General features: G+C 46.2%; 2 protein-coding genes across 2 annotated transcripts in view; one reads left to right on the top strand and one right to left on the bottom strand.

Annotated features, from left to right (window-relative positions):
- The window catches only part of CLSTN1 (calsyntenin 1), a 29,691-nt gene extending 15,878 nt beyond the window's left edge, over window positions 1-13,813 (top strand). Inside the window, exons 6-19 of the mRNA XM_040084736.2 lie at window positions 3-152; window positions 249-434; window positions 1,530-1,778; window positions 2,636-2,757; window positions 3,412-3,574; window positions 4,686-4,736; window positions 6,412-6,569; window positions 7,188-7,336; window positions 7,838-8,064; window positions 8,390-8,560; window positions 9,134-9,279; window positions 9,870-10,005; window positions 10,661-10,845; window positions 11,486-13,813. Of these exons, the coding sequence (XP_039940670.1) occupies window positions 3-152; window positions 249-434; window positions 1,530-1,778; window positions 2,636-2,757; window positions 3,412-3,574; window positions 4,686-4,736; window positions 6,412-6,569; window positions 7,188-7,336; window positions 7,838-8,064; window positions 8,390-8,560; window positions 9,134-9,279; window positions 9,870-10,005; window positions 10,661-10,845; window positions 11,486-11,596 (2,204 nt within the window). The 3' untranslated portion in view covers window positions 11,597-13,813. The remainder of the gene's footprint in view (window positions 1-2; window positions 153-248; window positions 435-1,529; window positions 1,779-2,635; window positions 2,758-3,411; window positions 3,575-4,685; window positions 4,737-6,411; window positions 6,570-7,187; window positions 7,337-7,837; window positions 8,065-8,389; window positions 8,561-9,133; window positions 9,280-9,869; window positions 10,006-10,660; window positions 10,846-11,485) is intronic.
- Window positions 13,814-14,750: 937 nt separating this feature from the next.
- Window positions 14,751-26,531, bottom strand: part of PIK3CD (phosphatidylinositol-4,5-bisphosphate 3-kinase catalytic subunit delta) — a 33,219-nt gene continuing 21,438 nt past the window's right edge. Inside the window, 17 exon segments of the mRNA XM_040084735.2 lie at window positions 14,751-15,970; window positions 16,497-16,629; window positions 16,824-16,969; window positions 17,137-17,260; window positions 17,612-17,779; window positions 18,026-18,104; window positions 18,368-18,477; window positions 18,685-18,863; window positions 19,464-19,563; window positions 20,086-20,229; window positions 20,388-20,509; window positions 20,984-21,151; window positions 21,349-21,408; window positions 22,024-22,154; window positions 22,449-22,545; window positions 25,379-25,600; window positions 26,273-26,362. Coding sequence (XP_039940669.1) covers window positions 15,833-15,970; window positions 16,497-16,629; window positions 16,824-16,969; window positions 17,137-17,260; window positions 17,612-17,779; window positions 18,026-18,104; window positions 18,368-18,477; window positions 18,685-18,863; window positions 19,464-19,563; window positions 20,086-20,229; window positions 20,388-20,509; window positions 20,984-21,151; window positions 21,349-21,408; window positions 22,024-22,154; window positions 22,449-22,545; window positions 25,379-25,600; window positions 26,273-26,362 — 2,211 coding nt within the window. The 3' untranslated portion in view covers window positions 14,751-15,832.

Here is a 26,531-nt window from a genome sequence, read left to right as displayed (position 1 = left end):
AGGTTATATAAAAAACACAGAAAAGCTAAGCTATGGTAAAGAACACCAGTATAAACTGACAGTAACAGCCTATGACTGTGGGAAGAAGAGAGCTGCTGAGGATGTGTTGGTTAAAATTAGCATTAAGCCTACGTGCAAGCCTGGCTGGCAAGGTTAGTTCGCCCTCTCATCTCTGCTTTTAGCATTTGCTGGTACCTTCAGTTGAACACGAGAGATCTTTAATATTGTTTCTTTGGATAAATGTTCAGGTTGGAGCAAAAGAATAGAATATGAGCCTGGCACTGGTTCTTTGGCTCTGTTCCCCGGGATGCATTTGGAGACATGTGATGAGCCAATAACCTCCATTGAAGCAGTGGTGGAACTAGAAACCAACCATATTGGTAAAGGCTGTGATAGAGATACCTACTCTGAGAAATCCATCCACAGGCTCTGTGGTAAGAAGGCTTTTGTTAAAATAAAAGTGGTCTCTCTTGCTTACTAGTTTTACTTTGAATTTTATGTTAGACCAGAAATCAGTGAGTAGATCTGGTCTTCATTTGCACATAGTTTCCTTCATCTCATTTCCTCACTGGCAGCTAAAGACATGAAATTGCCTGAAGGTGACTTGTACAATAATTCTCAAATTTGGTTAAGAATCTCTTTCTTCTGCCTTTCTGCTGTCTTTTGTAGACTAATAATGTTCCTTGCCTGAGATTCATGTTCAGGAGCTGAAAGAATTTGTGTGGAAGGGTATTGCCATTAAAACCTCTCTGTTTTTCTGAGCATGATGGATGTAATGGCTGCAATCTGAGAAATGTGCGATGAAAAACTAGAGAAAACCAAGGGACAGTGGCTTGGAAGAAAACCAGTTAACTTGGATCAGTTAAATTTGTACTGTGCTTGCCCTAGGGGTAAAGGCCCCTTGGCGTCCACTTATACTGCAGTTAAAGGTCTTACAAAAAGTCAGTGAGTCCTTTGTAGTCACATGGAAGAATTGAGATTATAGGATAAATTATCACTCAGGATTTATGTCTTCAACCTCAGCTGAAAGTAATTGAAAGTCTGAATAGCATGTAACCCCAGAGACCCAGGCAATTCCTGATTGAGGTCAGTGTGACGTTAAAGGTATCTGCTGCTGACTGCTGTGAGCTGGTGCTTGTGCAGTCTCCTCAGCTGCATCACTTCTGGCCTCACAGCTAGGTACAGTGTCTAGGGAAGGGCATCGTGCTCATGGCTCTCAGGGACGAGTGGCATTAATGAAAGGGTCCCTGAGACAGAGGCAAAGTGAGATTCTACAGCTGTGGAGATTGAAACTGTTTGGCTTATTATGAGATTAGTTGTCTACCCAGAAGTCAAACTTGTGGAAGTTACCATGGTGTTCGATGCTGTAATTAGTGCCACATTATTTAAAAGGAGAGTTGCTTGATGAATGATGGTAGTGCATAATCCTGACAGTTGGTGCTGAGAAATTAGTGCTGAGATAAACATTGAATTTTAAACCGGTGGTGGTCTTTTAAATTTCTGTTTTCATTTGGGCATTTGTGTTGTAGGTGCTGCTTCTGGCACAGCTGAGCTGCTGCCCCCTCCAAGCAGCGCTGCTAACTGGACCGTGGGGCTGCCCACGGATAATGGCCATGACAGCGACCAGGTCTTCGAGTTCAATGGCACACAGGCTGTGAAGATTCCAGATGGTGTCATCACAGTCAACCTCAAGGAGCCCTTCATGATTTCAGTGTGGATGAGGCACGGGCCCGGAACCAAAGAGAAAGAGACAGTTCTGTGCAATTCAGACAAGACAGGTTTGTCAATACTTTAATTACAAACAGTCTTTTTGGTTGGTCGGGTTTTTACGTGCTCTGGCAGCGCATGTGACAGCGTTTTCTCTGCCTTAAGGTTTTCTTGGAACTGAAGCTAAGCTGACTTTAAAAATCACTGTTGTGCTTATGTTTAGGCTCGGCCTTAGATTATGTAGCTTCAGATTGGGCAGGCTTGTGTTTTCTATTTATTTCAGTTTACATTATGCACTTCTTTTGCTGTGGTAGATTACTTATTCTGGCACTGCAGCCTCGAGTTTGCATCTCCAAAGAGATAGCCTTGTTCTTGATGCTGCCTAAAAACATTAAGACACATGTATCAGGTCTAGTGACAGCATTTACTGCTGTATCTTTTTTTAACTTAGGAGGATATAATTTTCTTTCTCCAGAGATGATTTTTTTTTTTATTCTGTGCATAATTTCACTCTCTGCTTTATGACACAGAAACAATAATTTGGAAAATGCCATTAATAAGAAGGAAATGTGATAACCCTGTTTCCGTAATTGCCATTTGTAACAAAAAAAGCTCTCATGTTTGCAAATAGAGCTCTTTTTCTCCTGCTGACAGGTTTATCTTTGGCTCTTCAGTGCTGTACCTTGGTTTAGGCTGAGTTTGGATAGAGAAGTGTCTGTCTGTTCTGCAGCCTCATGGGTTTTTCAGGAGTGCTTGGCCCTCACTACGGCTGCAGATGTTTTACAGTCCTCTTACCGTGCCTGATTTACTTCTGCATTGATTACTGCCTGTCAGTAACGTTGATATTTAAGCATGCAATTGCAGAAGAGGTGAATTTTGTTGGTAAGGTTTGCAGAAATTAACGCTGTTAACTCCAACTGCCGCGCAGACATGAACCGGCACCACTACACCCTGTACGTGCACAACTGCCGCCTGGTCTTCCTGTTCCGGCAGGACCCTTCCCAGGGAAAAACCTACCAGCCTGCGGAGTTCCACTGGAAACTGAACCAGGTGAGCCTGCAAGGTGCTCTGCTCGAGCGAGAGCCACCCACTCAGTAATAAATGCTTTCTGCCACTGCGAGCTCCTGACGGGCTGTTCTACAGAACCCAGCAGTGCTTGTTGAAAAGACAGTGTCAGTCTTACAGCTGTGGCATCAGCTGTCTTCACTGAATGCACCCTAAGGTGGAGTGCAGGAGAAAACAGGAGGTGTTTAAAAGCATTCAAGTACTTCTGAGCGTGTGACATTTTCTCAGCCCCCTGGATCTGTGATAAATAGTCATGTTTTTTTAACAGTTGCTCTCAGCAAATACCTGTCCTTTGTCAAGTAAGGTTGTCTTAAGTAGTATTTCAGGATGTGCATGCATGTAGATAGGCGTTTTTAGATTGAAATATGCTGTTATTTAGTGTAAAAACTGAAGGAAAGGAAGTATGTGCAGCTTCCTGTATTGGCAACGGAATAAAGAAACTTTTTATTAATGTTTGGCAGTCAGTCTGCTTTTCAGATGTGTGCCACGTGTGTGAAAGATTAACCGTGTCTGTACAGGCTAGTATTGTAGGTTGTGGGTACATCTGCACGTATGTTTGTGTAAAACATGGTACCAGATCAGTTACTGAACTGTAATGGGAAGAAAAATGACAGAATTTTTAAAACTCTCTCCACTCAGGTGTGTGACAAAGAGTGGCACCACTACGTTGTCAACGTTGAATTTCCCGCGGTGTCTCTCTACGTGGATGGTGTTTCCTATGATCCTTTCCCAGTCACTGAGGATTACCCACTCCACACTTCCAAGATAGAAACACAGCTGGTGGTTGGAGCATGTTGGCAAGGTAACTATTTACAGTTGTTAATACTTCTAATTAACTTCTTTAAATTAAATCTTTGTGGCTATTTAGATGTACCCAGCAGATCTTTTTAGTGCGTGAAATGTAACTTGTTTTGCCTCTTGCAGATCAGTTTTGCTGCAAGCTGGTATCACATATTTCCTCTGAGTCACTATTCCCATGAGTGTGTGTTTGTTTTCTTGTTGGCCACAGGTGTGTGAAACACAAGGCTGCTCACCAGCCTGTGTCCATCAGTGTGATTTTTGTGGTGGCCATGGGAATACTGATAGCTTATTTTTAATAATAGTTGTAACAATACCTCATATACTTCAGATTACCAAGAGGAACACTTCATTTCAAGTAGGTTGAAAAGCATCTTGTAGAAAAAGTGTTCTCATCAGTGGAAGCCTGTCCAGCACACAGCTCTGCAGAGCAACACAGCAGTGCTGTCTCCTGGGTATTTAACCATTTCTGCTTATAAAAAAAGACATCTGCTTTATTGTCTGCCATATTCAGGCTGCACTGAATTATATATTCAGCTTCTCTTCAACGAGAGAGAGATTTTATCCTTTTGAAGAAGTTCTTTTAACATTTCTTTTAAAAATTTAAAAGCCAATTTTCATTTTTGGTGCTTCCATCTGATAAATTGACTGCTTAATACATGTGATTCTATTATTGATTAAGAAATCTGTGTTGATAATGGCTTCTTTTGATCAGCTTTCAATACCTTTTGGTGATTTGCTGTATCTGGATCTCACCCTAATTTTCCCTCAAATGGAGCCAGTTGTTAGACTTGTGTCATCACTAAAGGTGGTTTGTGAGAGGTTTCCTCTCTTGGTTCAAGTGTTCTGCAGCTCTTGCTGGTGTCACTGCTACTTGTGTGTGGGGCTCTTTGGGCTGTGGTGCCCTGGCTGTTCCTGTAACAGCAGGGATGTGTCCTCCCTGCATTGCAGCTCTTCGTGTTTCCAAGAACTCAAAATCCTTGAGGAGCTGGGTCCAATATAAACAAACTTCGGGGGTTGTGCTGCTTTGTGTTTTCTGGGATTAGAGAGTTTGCCAAATTTTAACTACTTGGTCCTTTCCCTGTTGTCCTATTCTTTGTCTTGCTTTTCTACAGAATATACAGGAAATGAAAATGACAATGAAACTGTGCCTGAGACCTCTGCAGGTTGCTGGAGTTTTATTCTTACTGTTTTATTTTGTTTTTAAGCCAAGACATTGCTTCATCCCGCACACAGCATGAAATGCAGGCATTGCATTGGGGCCATTGACCTTCACATAATCCTCTCCTAGGCTTGTGTCTTCATTGTGCTTCTATTTGCAGAGCATCATCAGCTGACTTCTGCTTGGTTTGGGGGGTTTTTTGTTTGTTTGGGGTATTTTTTTGGTTGCATCCAAATGTACCTCCATGGACAAATCTGCAACGGTTGTGATTGCAGTGAAGTGGTGAAAAAAAGTTGCTGATGTAAAATATCAGCTATAATCTCTTTCATCCAGTTTTGTTAAAGCATAAACACAACGTCACCCTGTATAAATGTATGTATTTATGCATGTAGGCATGTGTCTTTATTATAGAATTTATTCAGGGCATTGGGAAGGACCCCTAGAACTCACATACTTTTGCTCCTCTCTCAGAACAAGACTGATTTCATATTTGGATGAAGCTGCTCATAAAGACAGACCTGTAATTTACAGGGGATACTCACTTGGTCAAATATTCATGTAAAATTCTAATTACAGTGAATTGGCAAAAAAGCTTTGACTACCAGGTATTTCAAATTGGCTACAGGGTCATTTCCTCATAACAAATTTTAGTGCTGGTTCAGTGGGTTTTGTGTCTTGAGTTTCTTAAAATTAATGTATATTTTTAAAAGTGAATTCAAGATATGTACCCTTCCTGTAAAGTTTAAGAATTGCTGGATTAGTAAGTGGCAAGAGATTGCTGTGCATCACATTTTAACTTGGTAAGGAGGGAGCAGCATCCAGGGGCTCCAGAAGCTGAAGCTATATGGAAATTGTATAATTTGTCACAGGACATTTCACCACTGAATATTTGAGTTGTACCAAGGATCTTTTATCACTTAGTACTTTTAAAACAAGCTTAGACATCTTTCTAAAATCAGATTGCTCAATAAGTAATGGGCTTAAAATACACATTTCCAGGTGTTGTTTTGTGGCCCCAGGATTTAGCAAGATGGACTAGGTGATCATTGTGACATCATCTTCAAAAACACCAGGGAGTGAAGGGTTTATTAGATTGCCCTTATCAAACTTAACTCAGGTATCTGAAAATGAGTAACCTGGGTTTAAACCGCTCACTTGAATCTGCAGAGAGAAGGCGGCACCTTTAGAGGGGGCAGGTAACTCTTGGACACCTCTCTCAGAACGAGCTGAATGACTTCACAAAGTTCCTTTCTACCCTTGCAGCACAGGGAGAATCTGTAGTGCTGGTTTAGGTGCAGATCCCTCACACCCGGAGGGATGCTGTCCTGTGTCTTGGGCAGAAGGAGGTCTTACCTCAGCAGGAAGATTCAGGTTCATCCCATCGGTTCTCTGTTTGATTTCTGAGCACCACCTCGCTGTATGGGGCTTCTTTTGAAATGTCTGTCATGGAACAGTCAGTTTGAGGTGGCCACAGCTGTCTGAAGGCCACATGCATGGTGAACTGTTCAATTCTTTCTTTATGCCTGACCATAATCACAAGGTTAACACCCAGAATAGATGAAAACTAACCTGCATGTGTATAATAAATACTGTGTGTCTCAGCTGGCATACTTGTTGCTAGAAGAAAAAGCAAAAAGAATCAAGACAGGTAAAGGTGTTCCCTGCCTTGTTTTTTGAAGGTGGTGAGATGCGCATGGCTCAGTTTTTCCGAGGCAGTCTGGCAGGGCTGATGATTCGTTCTGGTAAATTGGAGAACAAGAAGGTGATTGATTGCCTCTACACCTGCAAAGAGGGGCTGGATCTGCAGATGGCTGATGGTGTCGGCAAAGGCGTGAAGGTAAATTTGCATGTAAACAAAGGGGAACGGGTATGTTCCTTCCCTGATAAGAGTTACAAGTTTTGGCAGAGTTAACAGGGTGTCCCAGATATAACAAACTCGTCTCTTGTGGCATTTTGCATTAATACTGCATAAAGCTAGGAAATTTTTCTTGTATAAACATGGTCGTAGGAATGAAAGTTACTCTGCTGTCTTTTAATTCTTTAAGAGAAACTCCATATTTGTAAGCCTCTGTTTTACCAGCTGTGTAGATTGTCTAAGAAGAAATCTTTAACAAGCAGTTTCATAAAATGAGATTATGTGGCTTTTTCGGTAGCAAGGTTGTGTGAACAGAGCTGAATTTCTCCTGTATGTTAGCTGTCTCTCTTCTGCATTACTAGGACCAGAATTATGATACGTGCTTAGATTTTTTCTGAAAGAATGAAACCCTGAATACATTTCACTGGGATAAGGCAGTGAGAAGGGAGTTTAGACTGTGTGCCACAAGGGAAATAACGACCCTGCTGCTTTGAATATGGATGTAATTACCCTGCATTTACCAGTGCTGAACTCCAGTTTGAATTGCCAGATCATGTCACTCGGCTGGGTGTTCTCTTACGGTTTTCTTCCTTTTCTCAGATCCACATGAACCCGAGCCAGTCCTCGCTGAGCATAGAGGGGGATGACATTGACAGAGTTGACAAGGCCATGCAGCACATCTCGTACCTGAACTCCCGCCAGTTCCCCACACCGGGCATTCGGAGGCTGAAGGTCACCAGCACTGTCAAGTATGTCCTGGTGCTCACCTGGAGCATCCCTGTGCAGGGGTGGTGGAGCCTGGCGCTCATGGATCTCACTTGTGAGAAACAAAGGAGTCCTGGGCTGTGCCACCATCACACATTTCAGTACCGCAAATGTTTTCCACAGCAGCGCTCTGCTTTCTGCCTGAGAATGGAGTAGGGAGTGTGTAAGATGGGGAGGAGGGTGCTGCCAGAGCGCTGCCAGTGTCTCACGGGGCACAGCTTCATTCAAGGGGTTACCCATGGCTTAAGTCCCTAAGTCAAAATGGGGAATGAGGCCAAGTGGTAACTGTAAGTAAAAACTAATTGTAAGATTGCTCCCTTGGTGGCTTCCAAGGGAGCTGATGAATTTCCAGGGCAGCTGATGAATTTATCTAAGACTCTTGGGTCTGAGACAGCTTTTCAAACATTTCTGAAGCAATTACTGCATGTAATTGTGCTTCCCTCTGAAATAACCACCTTGACTGCAAAACTGCTTCTGTCTCTCAGGTGTTTCAATGAAGAGGCCTGTGTCTCCATTCCCTCTGTGGAGGGGTACGTCATGGTCCTGCAGCCAGAGGAACCAAAAATCAGCCTGAGTGGCATCAACCACTTTGCCCGCTCTGCCTCAGAGTTCGAGAGCTCCGAGGGCGTTTCCCTGTTCCCGGAGCTCCGCATCATCAGCACCATCACGCGCGAGGTGGAGCCACAGGGAGATGGGGATGAGGATCCCACAGGTAACAGCCACTCTGCTCCTGGGGGAGGATCTGCCTCCTGCAGGGAGGCGTGGGTTTCTCTTTTCATACGAATCCAGTAAGGGAAAGAAAGGTGTAGATCCTCTGGTCTGGACTAACAAAAACTTACCTGAAAATGGTAAAAAGTCCTGGCCGTTGTCCTCATGTAAATATCCCTTGTTTGTGTTTTGTGTTTTATTTTTTAAATCATTATTTTGTGCATACTTGTTCTCATCAGGCCTAGATTTTAATATCTGTTCTGGTGTTTCTGCTTGAATCTTTGGCTGGTGTTTCTGCTTGAATCTTTGGCTTTTCCTCTGCTTTTTAGTCCAAGAGTCTTTGGTATCTGAAGAGATCATGCACAACCTGGATATGTGTGAGGTGACAGTGCTGGGAGAGGAACTAAATCAGGAACAAGAGAGCCTGGAGATTGACATGACACGATTGCAGCAGAAAGGCATTGAGATGAGCAGTTCCAACCTGGGCATGATAATCACAGGTGGGGGTTCCTACTGCTGCTCCTGGGAGGGTCTGAAGGGACTGACAAAGGGAGCGGTTCTGGAGAGGCGGTTTGTGACACATTACTCCAAATACTTCATTTTGTAAAGAATTTTAAGCTTGCATTATCTTTAGAATTCCAAGCAGTGCTGTGGAAAGCTGTGATTCTAGAAAAGACAACATTCTAGAGCCTTCCTTCTGTTCTTTCTCTGTTCCAAATAGCAGGTGACCTGTTCCACTGTGGAACTGCAGTTTGACTTGGCCCCAGAAAAGGCTTGTTCCTTCCACAGATAGTCCACTGCCAGGAGCATGCATCATTCTTTTCTGTTACGTTCAAGTATTCCATAGAAAAGCTCCCCAAATCCCTTCAAAGACTCACTGGGTTTAGGATTATTAGGATTTATCACAGGATTTCAGTGGAGCCACTCGTGTGTGTCAGTGGTGTTACCGTTTCTGTACTTGAAGATCTGGTGGCCAAGAAAGCTTAGGTGAAGAAACGGAGAAATGTTTGTCCGGTGTGAAGCTGTGCCAGTGCTTTGCACAGCAGCTGCTGGAGCTGTGTGTGTGCCCACAGGGGTGGACACCATGGCTAACTACGAGGAGGTTCTGCACCTGATCCGCTACAGGAACTGGCACACGGCGTCTCTGTTCGACAGAAAGTTCAAACTGCTCTGCTCCGAGCTCAACGGCCGCTACGTCAGCAACGACTTCAAAGTGGAGGTGAGTGAGCTGCCCCGGCACTGCAGGGGCTCTGCAGCATGGAAGGGATAGATCATTGATCAATTACTGATTCAGATTTTGTCCTGTAAATAAATATTAGGAAATGTGAGCATTTCAAGCAGTATTTTATATATAAATTGAGTTTAGTTTTGTATTTCAGCTTGAAATAAAATTCTTGTTTGTAGAAGAAATAGTGTGGCTGATGGAGGTGTGAAAGTGAAAAGGTTGCACTGAAAACACAGATTATTAATTTAGCAAATGGAGTGAGAGTGGTGCTACCAGAGAGCTGAGTGGCCTTTGTGTGTCACTTCTGGGATGCCCCAGATGGGTGTGCTGGGCCCTTCACTCTTTTGCTTGTGTGATGTGTAAATTTCTGATACTACTATATTAAAGCACAGAGAGGCTAAAATTGCATTTCCTCTGCAGCAGGGTACTGTTTAATTATTGGTTAGTATGCTTACATCAGATATATTGGAAGTACAGCAGAAAATGGCATTAAAGGCACTAATTTTTTTTTTCCTCATCATTTTTATCTCTTCAGTATTAAACTGTTGGTTTTCTGGAGTTTAACACTTTCTGTTTGTCTCTAGGTGAATGTTATCCACACAGCCAGCCCAGTGGAACATGCCAATCACATCGCTGCACAGCCACAGTTCATTCACCCAGTGCATCACTCCTTTGTTGATCTCTCTGGTCACAACTTGGCAAACCCTCATCCCTTTTCAGGTCAGGATTCTCAGCCACTGAAGTTGAGCTGTTGTTTTGTGGTGTTGCAGAGTTCTTTTCCCAGAGTTTAAACCAGTGTGTTAGACTAATAAACCAGGCAGCTGTTCAGTCCTGTTCTGCTGCTGCCCAGGCAGAGAGGAGCAAGTTTTCAGAACCCTGTGAAACTCCCTTTCCTCCAGCAGAGCTTTCTGCTGGTGTGTATGTTTTGGAAAAGGGAAGGAGCCTGCAAGACTCCATAAAGTGAGGAGCTGGGACAGAATTTCTGCTGAATGGCAGGAGGAAAGAATTGCAGTGCTGCTCCTTTGATGAGTCATGGTATCTGCCCTGTCTTAATGGCATTAATTTGGCATGGGTGTAGGATGTGATTGGAAGGAAAATAGGCAATTCAGAGAGGAGTCTGTGTGTGGTGGAATGTGTTTCCCTTGTGTTTTCAGTCCTTCAGGTTGATGTAATTATATTTAAGGAACAGAGGTCTAGTTCTTACTTTCCTGCTGACGTTTGGAGTGGCTGTAGACAAACTGCCTTTGTGTGACATATATGAAATACAAAGATGTACACAAAATCCTTGTGTAAAGCCATTCCCCTGGCAGGCGACAGGGAGGGCAGCGGCTGTTAGTGCAATGTCAGAGTTAGCAGTGTTGTTTGGTGGTTGCAGTGGTCCCCAGCACAGCCACCGTGGTGATCGTGGTGTGTGTCAGCTTCCTGGTGTTCATGATCATCCTGGGCGTGTTCCGCATCCGCGCCGCGCACCAGAGAACCGTGCGCGACCAGGACACGGGCAAGGAGAACGAGATGGACTGGGATGACTCTGCCTTGACCATCACTGTGAACCCCATGGAGGTAACCTGGGGAGCTGGGGGCCCTTTCCAGCTGGAATGGCTGTGACTGGCCGTGGGCAGAGGAGGGCAGAGCCAGCCCTGAGCACAGGGCAGACGGGGGAACTTTGAAGCAAATGTGCCAAATGCCAGGAGCAGTTGTTCGGGGTCTTGCAGGGCTTAGAGTTTCATGATGGAGAATGGGATTTTACAGGCCAGTGTCCAGCACTAGTGTTCATCATGTGCACAGTGCTTTCAACACAGCCTGCTTTTTGTCTAAACTTGCAGGAATTTATTGTCAAAACGTCTGTGTTGATGATGTTTCCTTCTCCTGTGGCTGACATCTGAATTTTTAGAAAATTGGGAACAAGAAAGATGTGTGACCTTCATGCTCTTGTGTCCTATTGTAAGATCCTTTTCCAGTAGAATTTGCAGTACTGGATCACTCTTCAGAGCCACTTTGTGTAGTGTGCCAGGATTGACAGCAGTGTAAGAGAACTCTTTTACAAAGTGCTACTTCCTTTGTCTTTTCTGGTTTCTGCCTAATTCTTGCTGAATTTCTAAATCGAGCAAGGAATCTGCAGTAGCTCTTCCTCAATATGGTAATAAAGAACAAAAAGAATTTTGGCCAGTATGGTAATGACAGCTAATTTTTCTCTGAACAGACTTACGAGGATCAACACAGCAGTGAAGGAGAAGAAGATGACATCACTAGTGCAGAGTCTGAAAGCAGTGAGGAGGAAGAGGGAGCAGGAGGAGGACCAACAGAATGTTAACAGACAGCAGCAGCTGGAATGGGATGACTCCACCCTCAGTTATTGATTCTAGCTGCTCCCTTTGTCTTTGTGTTCCCACTCGAGAAGACTCCACTGTAACACACTCCATTGGTACCAAGGATTCATGGTGTTTAAAACAAAAAAATTCATTCTGGCCAGTAGATTGAACCCCCACACAAGCAGTGTTTGTGTTCTGTCAGCTAGTTCTGATGTTTAGGGTTGTAGTTAGCACTTCTTCCTTCAGCCATGCCTCAGTGACTGGATTTTTTTTATGCTCTGTGAGGAACCACCTTGCACTTTTTTCTTCATGTCATCTCAGCTAAGTGACTCTACAGCTCTGTAGCCATTGCACATGAATTTCTGAACTTTTTTTGCTCAGTGAAACAAACTTGGCTTTGTTCCTTTTTCTCTTTTTAAAAGATGCAAAGATCGCTTGTTGACAAAGGGTAAAGCTGCTCATTTCAGCCTGTTGATTTTTTTTTCCCCTGAATTAGTGCATGTGTAAAGTGACAGAATGAGGTTAATATGTAGAAGATTAACAAGACTTTTTAATATTTTGTAAATATATTGGAATTATGTAATTATGTCATTTGTGGTAGTGAAAACAGGGATTGGGGTTTAAAACATGCTAAAGTGAAAAATCATGCAGCATGAACTATTCCAAGTCTCATCCTACTGCAGCAGGAGCACGGGCACAGTTCTTAGTGTAGATGTTCAGTAACTCTGTCTTGGCCTTGACTGCGATGTGCGCTCATGCCCCGCTCTCCTTGAACTCCTTCCTTTTCTTTCATCATGTTGTTTTTTTTTTTTTTTTTGCAGAGGGAACAGACAAGCTTGTGAGAAGTTGTAAAGCCTTTAGGAGCCTTTGCAGAGGTTCAGCTCCCCTGTGCACTACAGTTTGTTTTTAATTTTATTTTTTTCTCCAATTAAGGCTTGCCATAAAGGCTTTTAAGTTATTGGGGAGATAACACTACACGTGTGGTGGGCAGATCTGTGTGCTGTGGCTACAGCTCCTGGTAGTCCCAGGGAGGGTGCCTGGAGTGCGGTGTGGGCTGTGCACCCTGCAGCCAGCTTTGGCACCTGGCTACCTGTGCACCTGGGCTGCCACTCTACATCGACAGGGCTTGGGGGTTTTCTGTTGTTCATTTTTTCTTAATTTGGATGTGGGAGGGTTTGGGATGTAGCTGGTACCACTGAACACTCCTGCTCCTCCCCTGCAGCCCCTTGTACAGTAATTCAGATTGTTGGTGTTTTAAGCCTTTGTTTACACTTAGTAATTGTGTTTTCCTGCGGGTGAAAAACTGTAGCATAAATTATCCAACCAGAAGACCTTGGGAATCATGGTAATTCATGTGATTTGGGTTGTTTCTGATCCCAGTTCCAATTTGGGATTGCAGAGGGCAGTAGCTGGAAGGTACAAACATGATGGGGGCGGGGGGAGGTTTTTCTGTCAGGCAGGGTTGTTTAACTTTATTTGGTCTGATGCAGAGTTGTGAATAATGAATTTCTGCTTGATCTCTGTGGAGGTGGATTAAAGAGTAACTTGCTGTGCCTGTAACAGGACCTGGGACTGCATTCCCTCCTGAGCACGGTAAGCCAAGCGCCAGCGTTTGCTCGTGGCTGCGGGTGCAGAGTCTGGCACAGCCAGGGCAGGGCCCGAGAGGGGCACAGAGGTCCTGAGTGCCAGAGGGAGAAAAGATCAGGGTTGAGCCACATGTTTGCCCAGCTGGAGCTCCAGAGCAGCCCCACTGTCACCCTCTGGGATGGATGGGGTCTGCTCTGGGGTACCCTGACTGAGGAGTGCCTTTACAATAGAGATGGACCTGGCAGCAGGGAAAGAACCCACACCAGAGCTTACTGTTTTTTGGGGTTGTTTTGGGGTTTTTTTTAATGTAAAATTTTAGATTTCTAAAATGGGAAAATGGTTTTGACTACTTACGTGGTAATTAACTGCTAGTTTTAAGTAAACTGGGAAACTTTTAACTTATGTCTGACAGTTGTCCTGTGTTAATGTGTAGAAGACTTATCCTTCCATATGCTGTTGCTGTAGCTGCTGTATTTTAGACCAAAACTGATCATGACTTGATGGTAATACTGAGGGGTTGTAATGTCCTGATGCAGTTTGTAGCCACTGTGGGTATAACTTTTCAGATGTGTATATTGGTAACAGGTCAGTTTGGAAAGTCTATAAGCTACAATAAAGTTCTGGTTCTAAAAGCTGTTTGCACTTTTTATTTTACTGAGTGAAACAAAGTAGATTCTAATTATATAAACTAAATTTGCCTCTGCTGGGGGAGTAGGAGAGTTTTGTGGTCATTGCTCTCAAGCACAGAAGGATTTGGCAGCATTTGTATACAATCTGTCAATATCTTTTATTTCTTATTTACAAAACAGGTACCTAAAGCAACTGAAAAGCTAAACATGTAAACATTCTCCTCTTGCAGAACCACGGTTTGGCTTAAAAAAATACTTCTTTTTTCAAAGGCAACAGAATAAGCACAATCAGTTTGTACAGAGTTAAAAAAAAATAATGACAGAAACATCTCTAAATAAATAGAAATAGGTCTATCATTCTGAGCATATTTATAAAAATGAGAAGCCACTTGGAATGGAATGGAACAGTTCTGAAAATTATGTGAGTTTCAATCTTTAGTACAGTTCAGCTTGTTGAAAACCATCAGGTGAGCTGCTGCTTTGTGAATTTGGAGTCAAAGGCTCTTTGCTGACCCAAGAGAGCTGTCAGAGATTTATCCAAGGTACTCCCAGGGTGTACAAGGAAGATCCACTGGATGACTCATTGAATTTTTACTGCTTGTGGGTAAGTCAAGTTCTCCAGCCTAAGTAACCTCTGTAAAGCTGTGCTCAGTTTTTGCAGTTGATGCTGATGCACCTTTGTGTTATTGCACTTGTCAAAGTGGCAGGACAGGAGCCACTGCTCTGCAATCTGTGAGGGCCTGACCTTTCTGCTGGGAGTCTGGGAGGGACTGAGAGGAGAGCAGGGGCCTGCTGCTGCAGCCCCCGAACACCAGGCTCAGCACTGCACCAGCATTGCTTTTCCAGCTCTGGAACTGTAGTGTCTTCCACAAGAACCTCATCAGGGCTGTGGTTTCAGTGCATCTCACCTTGCACAGGGCCCAAAGAAGGTTTTTTTTGCATATTTCTTGCTCTGTAAATTAGTTTAATAAGCAAGGAAATAGCAATATTTACTCTCTAAAATGGAGCAGAGGCACAGGACTGCTTCTCACTGATTAGCCTGCATAGAGCTTTAAATCCTGCAGTATTTCCCTCTAGTACCTAAGCAGCTTAGAGCCTGAGTGCTTCACTCACAGTATCATCTGAAGGAGTAGGAAAAGGGGCTCTCCCAGGTTAAATTAAATTAAAATGAGGTGTCTTCTATGCCGGAACTGCTGCTTCTGCCAACAGGGTTTGTATGAATAAGATCCAAACCACAACAGACCTCACAGCTTAACATCTTCTATGGAAAGTAGCAGTAAGCATTTTAATTTGAAAATGCAATCTTAGCGTTTTCAGGTTTGAAACCAAAATAAATGCAGGAATTACTTGAGGCTCAACTGAAGCCTAACTTTGGAAAGCAAAGTACTGATCCAGTGACCACCCCAAAGCTGCTCTCGTGCCATCAGTTCTAGACAGCAGTAGCTGAGTTCCAGCTCAGTTTGAGAACGCTTTGGCCTCTGGAGCAAACAGAAAGCAGTATGACAGTGTGGATGTTTTTATCCTGTCTCAAGGCAGAGTAAAACCAATTGTCCAGCTGTGGTCTGAGCTGCCCCACCTCAGTGGACACTGACACAGGGCAGGAGGAGTGAGCACATGCTGAAGTTAGAGCTTAGAAGCATTAAGAGTGGTGACCTAGAAGATGGGCTGCAGGCATAGCGTGAATCTCTGCTCAGCTCAATGTTCAAGAAAATAGAAGTACAGACATCAGCACACTGGAGGGATGTTACAAGTGCCTCAACTCTTCCACAGAAACATGTATTTGAAGCTCAAGTTCTCAAGGGCGCAGTACCTCTACCTACCTCGACTGTACGCAGTGGTTTTATTGCCTCACGTCTCTCCCTGTCCCCACAGTGGTGTGGCTGAGGACAGGCCAAGAGTTTTTCAGTCATGCAGCAACGTCTGATCTCTGGGAACCAGGGGGGGATGTTCCACACTGCACCATTCCTCAGTCTTTAGGAACCTGTCTGTTACTGCTGGCCTCGGGGTGCTCCGTTCTCTGCCCTACTGCCTGTTGTCTTTGGAGACGTTGTGTGCCAGCCAGTTCACTTTGGTTTTCCAGCTCTCCCTCAGGGCTTCATTAAACTTCAGTCTGAAGTGCTTCAGTGCCTCCTCATCAGTTTTCCCAAGGGCCAGGGAGTCCTGCAGGCAAAAGGCACAAATGAGTGCACAACTGAGCAAGTCACTGCTCAACCAGTCAGACATTTACTCGTAAGAAATTACTCTGTTGAAAGGAGGAATGGAGTAGCCATCAGCTGTTTTTAATTGTTCTTGCAGCTGCAGGAGGTTTTTTTCTCTGATAAACACTTGCACCCTCTGCTTCTGTTGGTGCAGGGAAAGAGCAGATTCTGTATTGCTCTTGTACAAAGTGTTCTGCAGCTGCCACGGACGGGTGGTTATGACTCAGGAGGCAAACTAGGAAATGAGAGCCAAGGCTTTGCCTCCTCCCTTCAAGCTGGCACCTTCGTGGTGAAGAACCTGAAGGGATTTCTGAGCACCAGCACCTGGCATTTCTGATGTCCTGCACACGGGCACTGGACATCCACGCACTGTTCCCGGAGCTCCTCTGCTTCCAAGAACCTGGCCTTGCCCACTGAACAACTCCTCCTCACCCAGCCACAGAATCAGGTGTTCGGTTCTAACCCCTTACCTGGGCTCTGCCTCTTACCTTTAGGTACTGGATGTCCTTGGAGCAGCTGAGCTCTGGCAGCCCAGCAGCTTTCATCAGTGCAAAGAGGTGCAGGAAGAGGAGCCCGTGGCGCCGCAGGATCATGTAGGCCCTTTCACAGTAACCCCTGAACCTGTGCAGGGGCAAAGGAAGACTGCAACCTCGACCGTTTTGTAGAGCAAAGCTCTGCAGTCTGAACCCTGCTCTCTCCAGGCAATGATTTATCTACTTGCAGGTATGCAGGCAGCTAGAGGCTGCAGATTGGTGGAAATAAATAAAACTTTAGAGCTGCAAAAGCTGAAGTCAAGTTTAACTCCCAGCATTTACCTTTCAAACTTCTCGTTGTTGTTAGTTTTTCCTTGCTGGATGACGTGCACAAAGTCGTAGGTTAAGATGAAAGGGACTCGTTCTCTATTAATACCAAATTTAGTCTTGAAGTTCCCCAAAAAGTGACCAAAATCGATATGGAACAGCTGCAAATAAAAAGAATATTTTCAGTATACTGCCTCTTCTGGACGATCAGTGTTGAGTTTTCTTCAGCTGCTGTATTCAGCAGATCCTGAGCCTAGGGAGAGAGAAGAATGGCCTGGCCAGGGCGTGCTCTGCGAAGAGGCAATATTCACAGCTACCCCCAGGTTACCTGCCCCGTCTCCCGGACCATGATGTTGTCGCTGTGCCGGTCCCCAATGCCCAGCACGTAGGTGGCCACGCAGTACCCAGCACAGGACAAGGTGAACTCCTCGATGGCTTGGTCCAAGGCATCTCTAGAGAGGGTTAGAAAGAGTGAAAGAATTTTACTTTGGACTCCAGTAGTGCCCCAGGGGGAAAGCTGTTTTCAGCTTCAGGAGAAGGGAGGGAAGCTGCTTTGGATTCCTGTAGTGCTCTCTGGAGGCAGGACTCCCACCTCTGCTTTACAAAAATGAGCTGCAAGAGCTGTCTGTGACCGAAGGGATGTGAAGGAGGTTGTTTCCACAGTGGAAATGAGATCCACATGCGACCTCCAGGTGTGCCAGGCAGGGGAGCAGCCCCAGCCTGCGTGGGACAGCCTGGAGCTGTGCACAGCTGAAGGAAAAGGAGCAAGGCAGGAGGCAGGGGGGGAGAGGGGAGCCCCTCACCCCGGGTTCTTGGACTTGAGCCAGTTCAGCAGTGCGTCCTTGTTGAAGGCAGCCGTGGCCACCATGTTGCTCTTGTTGAGCTGGATGTTGGCGATGGTGTCCGAGTGCATGACCACCTCAATCAGCCCCGTCTTGTCTCCTGTGGAGAGGCAGCCATAAGGGGTCATCCTGCAAAGATGAGAGAAACCCTTCCACTGAAATCCTGCCCACGTGCCTAGTGGTGACTGTTAAGCTTTCCCTTGCCTGCCCTGTCTCATCCCTTTCTATACTGTGCAGTTCTGTCCCCAGCCCCACAGAACCTGCCCAGCTGCTCCCAGAACAGACGTGCTGGCGGCAAAACGAGCTTGCAGAGAAAACAGCCCCACCAGCCCTGATTTATCAGTACAGGAGGACAGCTGTGTGCACACTGCTCACCTCAGGTCCAGGCCCTCCTGCTTCCACAGGATGTCCATCAGCTGGATCATCTGCAGGGTCAGCATGTCCTGGCGCAGATCTGGGCAGCATTACAGAGGAAAATGGCATTTTACTGTTCAAAGGTATCCAATTACCACTGCAATAAGATCTTAATGGAAGAGAGAAGCAGGTGAAATACAGAGGGGAGTTAATATGTATTTTCAGATTACCACCAAAAAACTCACCCAAAAACATTAAAGGCCCTCATTTACACAACACCTTAATGGTCAGCCGTAGGCCCACTCACTCCAGTAAATACTTGAGACTAAAAGATACATTTTCACAGGCATAATAAAGACTTACCATCTCCATTTTTAAAAATTATACCCACTCCGCCTCCACCTGTCTCTTCATTATTAAACACAATCCACAAAGGTTTCATTTTGGAGTCCATGAAGGTGCATTGATCCACACTAGAGGAAATAAAAATATTACCATCACTTTTCCATCTACTAAAGTATCAGCCATCCTGACAAGCTGCCAGGCCTACAGCAGCTCCACCCACTGATGGACTTGGGGCTTCTATGAGGAAAGAACCTCGGGATGACCCAAAGCCTGGCTCCAGGGTGAAACAAAGCACCAAATTCACACAAATTCAGAGGTGCAGATCTCTCCCTTACCAAACTTCAGCGAGGACAATGTTGGGGTTCAGGGGGGACTGGAGGTGGGAAAGGGCTTCCCTGTAGGTTTCCTGCTTCATGCACATGTGCATCATCTCCTTGGTTTGAGGCTTGGTGGCCTTCTGAGAACTCACTTTGACAAAGTCATTCAGAGCTTTCATCTTGTTCAGTGCTTCTCCCTAAAAAAGGAGGGATGAAACAGGGTCAATAAATAGGAAACTCTGGAGAAAGATTAAAAAGCATTAAAATCTCCTGTGAAATGTGAATTTTGGTTCCATCTCTTATTTTCTCCTCAATTTGTAGCAATTTCACACATTGCAACAGAACAAATTTAGTAGGAACTGCTTGAGGAAGATCCATAATTAATTGTGGATACCCTGCTGGGCACAAACGCATTGCAAGGTAATGATTGCAGCAGAATAAAGCACATTATCTTGCACCAAAGGAAGAAGTGAGGTGCACTGGCTGGAAAAGTGAGGATGAGACCCAGAGCCCAGCCTGCCCTTTAATGCTTTTGGGGAGGTGTGGTTGTGCAGAAGTGCTCTCAGCCTTGAAAAGAAGCAGTTTGAACAGTTCTGACCCTTCTGGACACAGACTGCAGCCTGTGTGGGTGAGTAAGGGATGAGCAAAACCACACGTGCTGGGATCTCCAGGACACGCCAAAACAAACCACAACCCTTTTCTTGTGTTACTGATGACATGAATTTGGGAAAGCCGACAGCTGAGAACCAGCCTCAAGCCAGAGGGAAGGCAACATCATGGCCCAAAGCAATCTGTACCTGCTTCATCAGCACCTTCATGTGGTGGGTGCTGCCCCGGCAGTAGGCTTCCAGGATCAGGCCAAACCTCAGGGCAACAGCGGGAACGTGCATCTCTGACCTGGCAGGGAGGTTAAAGCAGAGCTGACTCACTCTCACACTCACACCAGCAAAAAGGGGGGACAATACCAGATTCTGTGTAATGGGGAAGGAAAAAAATGCCCCCACCCCAGAAGGTGATGGAGGAAAACCACTGCTTGGGCGATGAAACATCTTTCTAGGTGATTCAGTCACCAACCCCTCCTTTGAGAACGTCACATGGGGAGCAAGAACAGTTCAGGGTTTACGGCTCAGAGCTGGCAGGTGGCCATGGAAGCCCAAAGCAAATTCCAGCTCAGAGACATGTGTGTATATAGTCATAAATATATATAAATTCTGAATGCAGAACCTATCCCAAACACCACCACTACAATGACAAAAGACAAAATAAATGAACAAAAAACTGATATTGTGTCCTCCTGGAATAATTCTCACAGAGTAACCTGAGGTAAAAAGCAGCAGTTCCCACTGCTGCAATGAAGCACTCAGTAAATGCTGGTTTCACCTGATTACTGAGAAAAGGCCTAACACATTTGTTCTTCACCTCAGATGCCAGAAGAGGAAGTGGCCAATCTTGCGGTTGGATAACGCCCTTTCCAGCAGGAACTTGGTTAATTCACAGTCTAGGTAGGATTCATACTTGAGCACCTGGACAAGCTGCAGCAGGTATTGGAACACATCATCATCCCTGTGGACAGAAAGGAAACATGAAACACAGCCTTATCTTCCCTGCCACAAGTGTTCCTGTAACAGCTGTGAAGACAAGGCTGTCACTGCTGCTCACAGCCCCTCAGCAGCCCCGAGCAGGAATAGAGAGGGCTCTGCCTCCCCGGGGACAACACTTACGTCAGCTTCTTCAGGGAGTTGATAGCAAAGGAACCAACGTAACGGTCAGGAAAGCTGAAATCCAGCAGCTCCAAGGCATTCAGGACAGGCAGCTCTGGCCAGGTCTGAAGCAGGGAAATCATCTGTAATCACCAAAAAGAAAATAGGAAAACAAAGGAACAAGGTTTTAATGACAATGGATGTAAACCTGAAATTCTACGGAGGAAAGAGCAGCTCCTTATGGAGGGTCACTATTTACAGATGCTTCACAGCAAGTTTGCAGATACCAGGTCAAAAACTGATCCCTTGAGGTGTCTTGAGCTGATCTCTTACTATCATTTAAGAATATTCAATCCAGATCTCTTTTTTCCCAAGGATTAAACAGATTTATTTATTTTTTTTTGCCTCCGGTTTCTTGAAGGGATAAACAAGACCTTGCTGACCAGTGACAAATCTGGGACAGCCCACAGAACCAAACAGAGGCCAGAAGAGCCAGACCTCAGCTGGTACCAGCTGGGAACCTCCCTGCTCAGCTGGGCCCCCAAACAGCATAGGAATGCAGACACTGAAAGATGGATCAAAAAGCGAGCCCTGGCTGCCAGCCCCAACATCCTCACCTGAGCCACGTCCTCGTGCTTGTTCCATTTGGTGATGATGAGCAGTTTGGCCAGAGCCTGTGGGTACTGGTCACGGATGTCGTACCTCATCTTCCACACCAGGTCCTTCTCGTGCTCGTACAGCTCCGTGTGGCTCCTGCGCTCCAGGATCTCCTTCAGCTGCAGCTTCTGCTCACAGCAAGCACAGCAAAGAGCACACACAGGGCTCAGGCTGCACCCACAGGACCTGCTCGGCTCAGAGAGACCCCGCAGGACTGGGGCACGACCCACTTGGGTGAAAAATGCTGGTGGGGGGGTCAGGTGGAAACAACCAGCCCATGAAACCAGGCTTGCAGGCAGCTGAAAACTGATGCCAGAAGACTCACCTCCTCAGAATCTTCTGGTGCAGCTCGGGGTTGTTCTCCATTCCTTCCCAACTCCAGCAGCTGTGACACAAATAGAGAGGGTGAGAAAGGCTCCTCAGTTCCTCTGTAATTGTAGTCCCCATCACCTCAGGCATTTTAGCTGCACTGGAGATCAGTCACTTGCCACCTCTGCCCGGGCTGCCCCTTCTCCCTGGCACAGCCTCTGAGTCTCCTGGGGAGCACAGACCTGTCTCTGGCAGAGCAGAGCTTCCTCCCCTGTAACTGGCACATTTCTTCTCCCACTGGTCCGGCCAGTTGCAGTGACAGATGGAAAATCTCCACCTCACACACTGTTATCACTCTGCTGAAAGGGAGGGAGCTGCCTGCTTCCACTCATTTCCCCTTCATTCCTCTTCCTTCCTACAGAGCCTAATGAATATCTGAAGGCAGCTCAGTTAAATCTGTTTTTTAAAAAATGCTCATCTATGAGAGCAGCTTCACCTCAGTAATTCATAGCTTGGAAAAGTATTCACTCAAAGGCCCATTAGTTAGGAGGAAAAAGTGCAATTTTTAGTTAACAATATTCATCAAGTTTGCTTGCACCCAGGCCCTGTCGATGGCTGCCCCAGAGATTCCCCACTGGAAGGGGCAGTGAGGGAATTCCTGTCCCTCCCAGAAAAGCGCCCCTGTGCCCACCTGCTCAAAGGATGGGTAGTACACAGGATGTGCTGCCACGCTGGGGAAGCAGATGACCAAGGCTGCTGCACTCTCTGTGTTGGGGTTGCACTGCACGGTGCCCATGGGGTTCAGAAGTTCCCCTTTCTCATCTGAAAAACAAAGCACACAAAACCCATGAGCCCTAATCTTGAGAAGCTTTGGGGCAGAAAGCAGAGCAGAGATTGTTCCTGGGCACTGCCTGGCCACGAGCACTTCCTCCTCCTGAGCTCTCCCCAGTGACATCCTCAGGTGAGCAGCCACCTCTCGGGTCACACGTGCAAAGCCAAGCTCAACAAAGCCTGGCTTTGGCAGGGCTCCAGCTGCCATCACAGCACAGAGCAGCGGCTACTCCGGCTCCTGGGGGAGACTGAGGATGCGAACAGCAGCTCCCTGTCCTGCCATACCTGGGAAGGAGGACCACATGTGCAGGCAGCACTCCCCTGTTTTCAGCTGGTCCTTGTAGTCGAAGAGCATCACATTGACCCAGGCGATGGGACAGTCCTGTGGGGAGACAGCGCTCGTGGGGGGCTGCACAGGGCACCAGGACTGCAGCTCAGGCATCCCCGTGCAGAGGCGCATCCTGAACGCTCACCCGCTCAGCTCTCTAAAATCAGGAGTACAAGATGGCATCGGGCACTTGCCAAAACCCGGGGGCTTCTGTGTGGTGCTGAATGGCACCAAACGCTCCCCACAAACGTGTCTAAAACTTCACCATCTGATACTGGGCATAGTGAAGAATCTCTAGTTTTCCAATAAGGCCTTGCTACTCTACACTAAATATTTGAGGGAACTATTACATATTTCATATATTTCACAATTTGAGGGGGAGGGAGAAGAACCAATTTTGAAACACGGAACACAGAGTAGGCAGTAGGTTTTGGAAAACGAGACAAAGGATGCTAGAAATAGCTCATAATAGGAGAAAAAGGCTTGGCTTCTTTGTACAATAATAAACACTATCTATAGAAATCAAACTTTATGCTGCCAATCCCTCACCACACCCCCAAAATAAACCCCACAAATCCAACCCAGTCTCGCTCTGGAGGAGGGACTCCAGCAAGTGAAGTGACTGGGACATGGCCAAGACAAAGAACTCGTCCCCTGCCCTCACCCAGCTCCCAGCCCCAGAGAAGACACACATTCCACGAGTGAGCTCAGCTTTCCTGCAGTCAGGTTCCCCAGATGGAACACTTTAGCTCATGCAGCAGCACTCAGAGCTCAGCTCACACCAGGGCTCAGGCACAAGAATCCAGCTGGAGAAGGGGTTACGTGGCAGAAATTCTGCATCCAGGCACCCACCAGCAGTGTCAGGTTTGAAGGAAGCACAGGGAGACACCTGGTTCCACTGGGGCATTCTAGACAGAGCAGCAGCCCCACCCCACAGAACACCCAGGCACTTGGTGGAGGTAACAGAGCCCCCATTTCCCTCTAACGTGACAAAATGAGTCACTTCCAAGCGGCCTCCCACAAACCCTGGAGCTGATTGGATTACTCCCAATATCTTCAGTAAAATCATATTTGAGACACCAGCTTCCAGATCACAGGGAAAAGCCAAATAAAACACCAGCAGCAGCAGTAAGCTTTTCTAACAGAGTAAAGGACATCTAGCCACAGCTCAGAGCCTGCCAAAACACAAGGCAAGATTTCTGGTGGATAAGGTCCAGCAGAACAAGGATCCAGCATTCTAAAGACAGGCACCTCCTGCATGATTTAGAGAAACACTGGAAGCCAACCCTCTGGGTGACATTAACCCTCTGACTCATGCAGTCAGCCTGCAAACATGCCTGGTTTTGTGGTAGTAAATGATTTGGTCCCACCTATCTGCTCTGGACAGAGTGCACATCAACAACATGTATGGAATTAACCTCTGAGTAAGGAAAAAAAAACCCAATCAAAACAAACAAATCAAGGTGCACTCTGTAACCTGCCCTTACCAATAGTTTGAGATGCTTTTTGGGCACTTCACTCAGAGCTGTAGCTCACCATGGGGAAAAATTTCTTTTTGCAGTGCTCAGCTGTAGTGAATGTTGTGATTTTATATTAAAAGCTCCCCAGGATGCACCCACCTTTCCCCAGCACCAGAACACACATGAATAAGATCCTCTTAACAACTCAGCTAAACAAACTGGCTGTATTTTGTCAATCAGAACAGCAAGATTTCCTTCTGACTGCTTCAAAACTAAAAATTATTCCAGTGTGACCACAAACATCCAGCCTGTGGGTGAATCACATCTGTCCAACAAAAGCCTCCAGCAGGAGCTGGGGTTCTGCTATTCTTAATTAAAAAAGAAACCCAACAATAAAACTGTTAATCCTGGTCCTGGCCTCAAAATGTTTCCAGTCTTAAGCCTTCAACCCAGAAATTGGTCCCCACAAGCAGGATTCATGAGCTGGCTCTTGCTCCCAGACATGACTGCACAGTAACCCTGAGAACTTCACTGATGCCAGCACAACAAAGCTCAGTGAACCTCCCAACAGCGAGGAGGAGTGAGCAGAACTGAAATCCTCTGTATCACACTCATCAGTGCCTCATTCCTCTGCACTCTGGCACAGATGGCATGAGTAACCATCTCCTGAAAGCACGAGAACAGTGTCTTTGCGCCACAGAAACAATAATTTGTGGAGGAACAAATGCATTTGCTGCTCATAGAGAAAATTCTCACATGCAAAGAGCCTGAGGCTTATGTTACAACTCTGGGAAATCAGCAATTCATTTACAGGCTGCAGTTGGATCTACTTTTCCTTACTAAATCACTAATGGGCTAGAAGTTTTGGAAAGTGAGAAATATCACTACCTCTGATTAAGATGCTCAAATCAAGAGCTTACAAGGTGATTTAACACCCGAACGATAACCTTGAAGAATCTGCACTTTAATTTTACCTTGCCTAATGCTTTGCCAAAACCAATGTTAACATTCCTCAGTTTATTCTCCCTCCCTAGTTGGTAATTTGCTCCATTGGGGATTTGCAGGAAAGACCTTGTTGGAAATAAAATGCAACAGAGATGATGGTTTAACCTCAACTACAAAACAAGGAAGTTGTGGAACAGCGAAACAGGGATACCAACGTAAGTGATTCCTCTTTAGGTCCAGTCAGATGCTGGGTTTGTTTCTTAATGGTCTTTCTAGAGAAGAAGTTACATATAAACGGCCTTTCTTACAAGCAGCCACTTCTCAGCTTCCTGTTCCTGTTGAAGAAGTTACTGGCCATTACTCTGGAAGCTGTTTTTATGAACATGAAGCTTTCTGAAAGCAAAGAGCCCTTGGTTCAGAACCGTGTGCTGTGCTCTGCAGCCCTGGCCAGCCTGGCTCAGGCCCAGGCTGGCTTCACTTACAGCTTTCTTGGACTTCTTCTTGGTGGAACGAGCCTTCTTGGCCTTCTCGATGACGGCGTAGAGGGCGAGGCAGAGCCGGGCCATGCGCGGCAGGTCGCAGATGTTGATGTCGAAGTCCAGGCGCTGCCTCCACACCGGCTCCGAGCACACGGCCACCTCCCAGCTGGACACGGTCTTGCACAGCATCTCGTGGCCATGGAACAGACCTGCCTGCACCACCAGCTGCACAAAGAACAGGACACCATCAAGCCAGGGACTCGCCGTGTTTGCTGAAGGCGCATCACTGGAAGAGGAACGGGACAGGGCAGCCGCTGCCCTGAACAGGGTATCACACTCCTGTCTCTTTCCCAGTTCATCGAGACGTTCAGTTTGTCTCTTTACTCAGCTGCAGTGAGGGCATTGTTATCTTCTCACTTCATGCAGACTTGCGTATTGATTAATGTGACACATTCTTGCCCAGTTTCCCTCCTTTCCCAAAGGGCAGCTGTTCCCCCTCTCCTCATTTTCCTGCTCCTCCTTCATGGTAAGCACACCACATATCCCAGGCCTCTGCTGCCTCCTGCTTTCTGCCTCCTCTTCAAGTCACCACCTCTCCCACCGCTCTCTTCTCAGAGCTGTGTTTCCCCTGCTGCTGCTGCAGCTTCCCTGCCCAATGCCATCACCTCAGGGCAGCTGCTCTGTTTGCTGTGGCAGCAGCTTTTCCAATGCTGGGCTGCTGTCCGGCCACTTCCCTCCCCATTCTGTTGTGCTGCAGCTCAGATACTTTCCAAAGGCTGAATGAAGGCCCAGAGGAGCAGGTGAGATCACACTGGCAGCCACCACTGTCCTCCCCACACAAACGAGAGGGATGTGACAGGGCAAGCACAGGCACAAACCCCCAGAGTCAGTACCCACCTTCATTCTCTCATCTGCATTGACCTTGCTGCCTTGCACCAGCTCGATGTAGAAAGGCTGCTCTAAGGACCAGAGAGAGCCATAGTTTGGCTGGAAAGAGAAAAGGGTTCTGATCAGAAACAGGTGCAACAAAGGCCTCTCAAGTCAGCACCAGAACTCATCTCCCATTCCATGCTTTTGGGTCCCACAGAAAAGAGCAAGAAGCCTGGAACAACCAGGAAAGCTGTGGAGGGGGCTGGAAGGGTGGCTGTAAACTCCC

The sequence above is a fragment of the Hirundo rustica genome, chromosome 22, assembly GCF_015227805.2.
Source record: "Hirundo rustica isolate bHirRus1 chromosome 22, bHirRus1.pri.v3, whole genome shotgun sequence".
Taxonomy (NCBI): Eukaryota; Metazoa; Chordata; class Aves; order Passeriformes; family Hirundinidae; genus Hirundo; species Hirundo rustica.
Note: the sequence above shows the minus strand (reverse complement) of the source record. Positions and strands in the feature narration are given on the sequence as shown.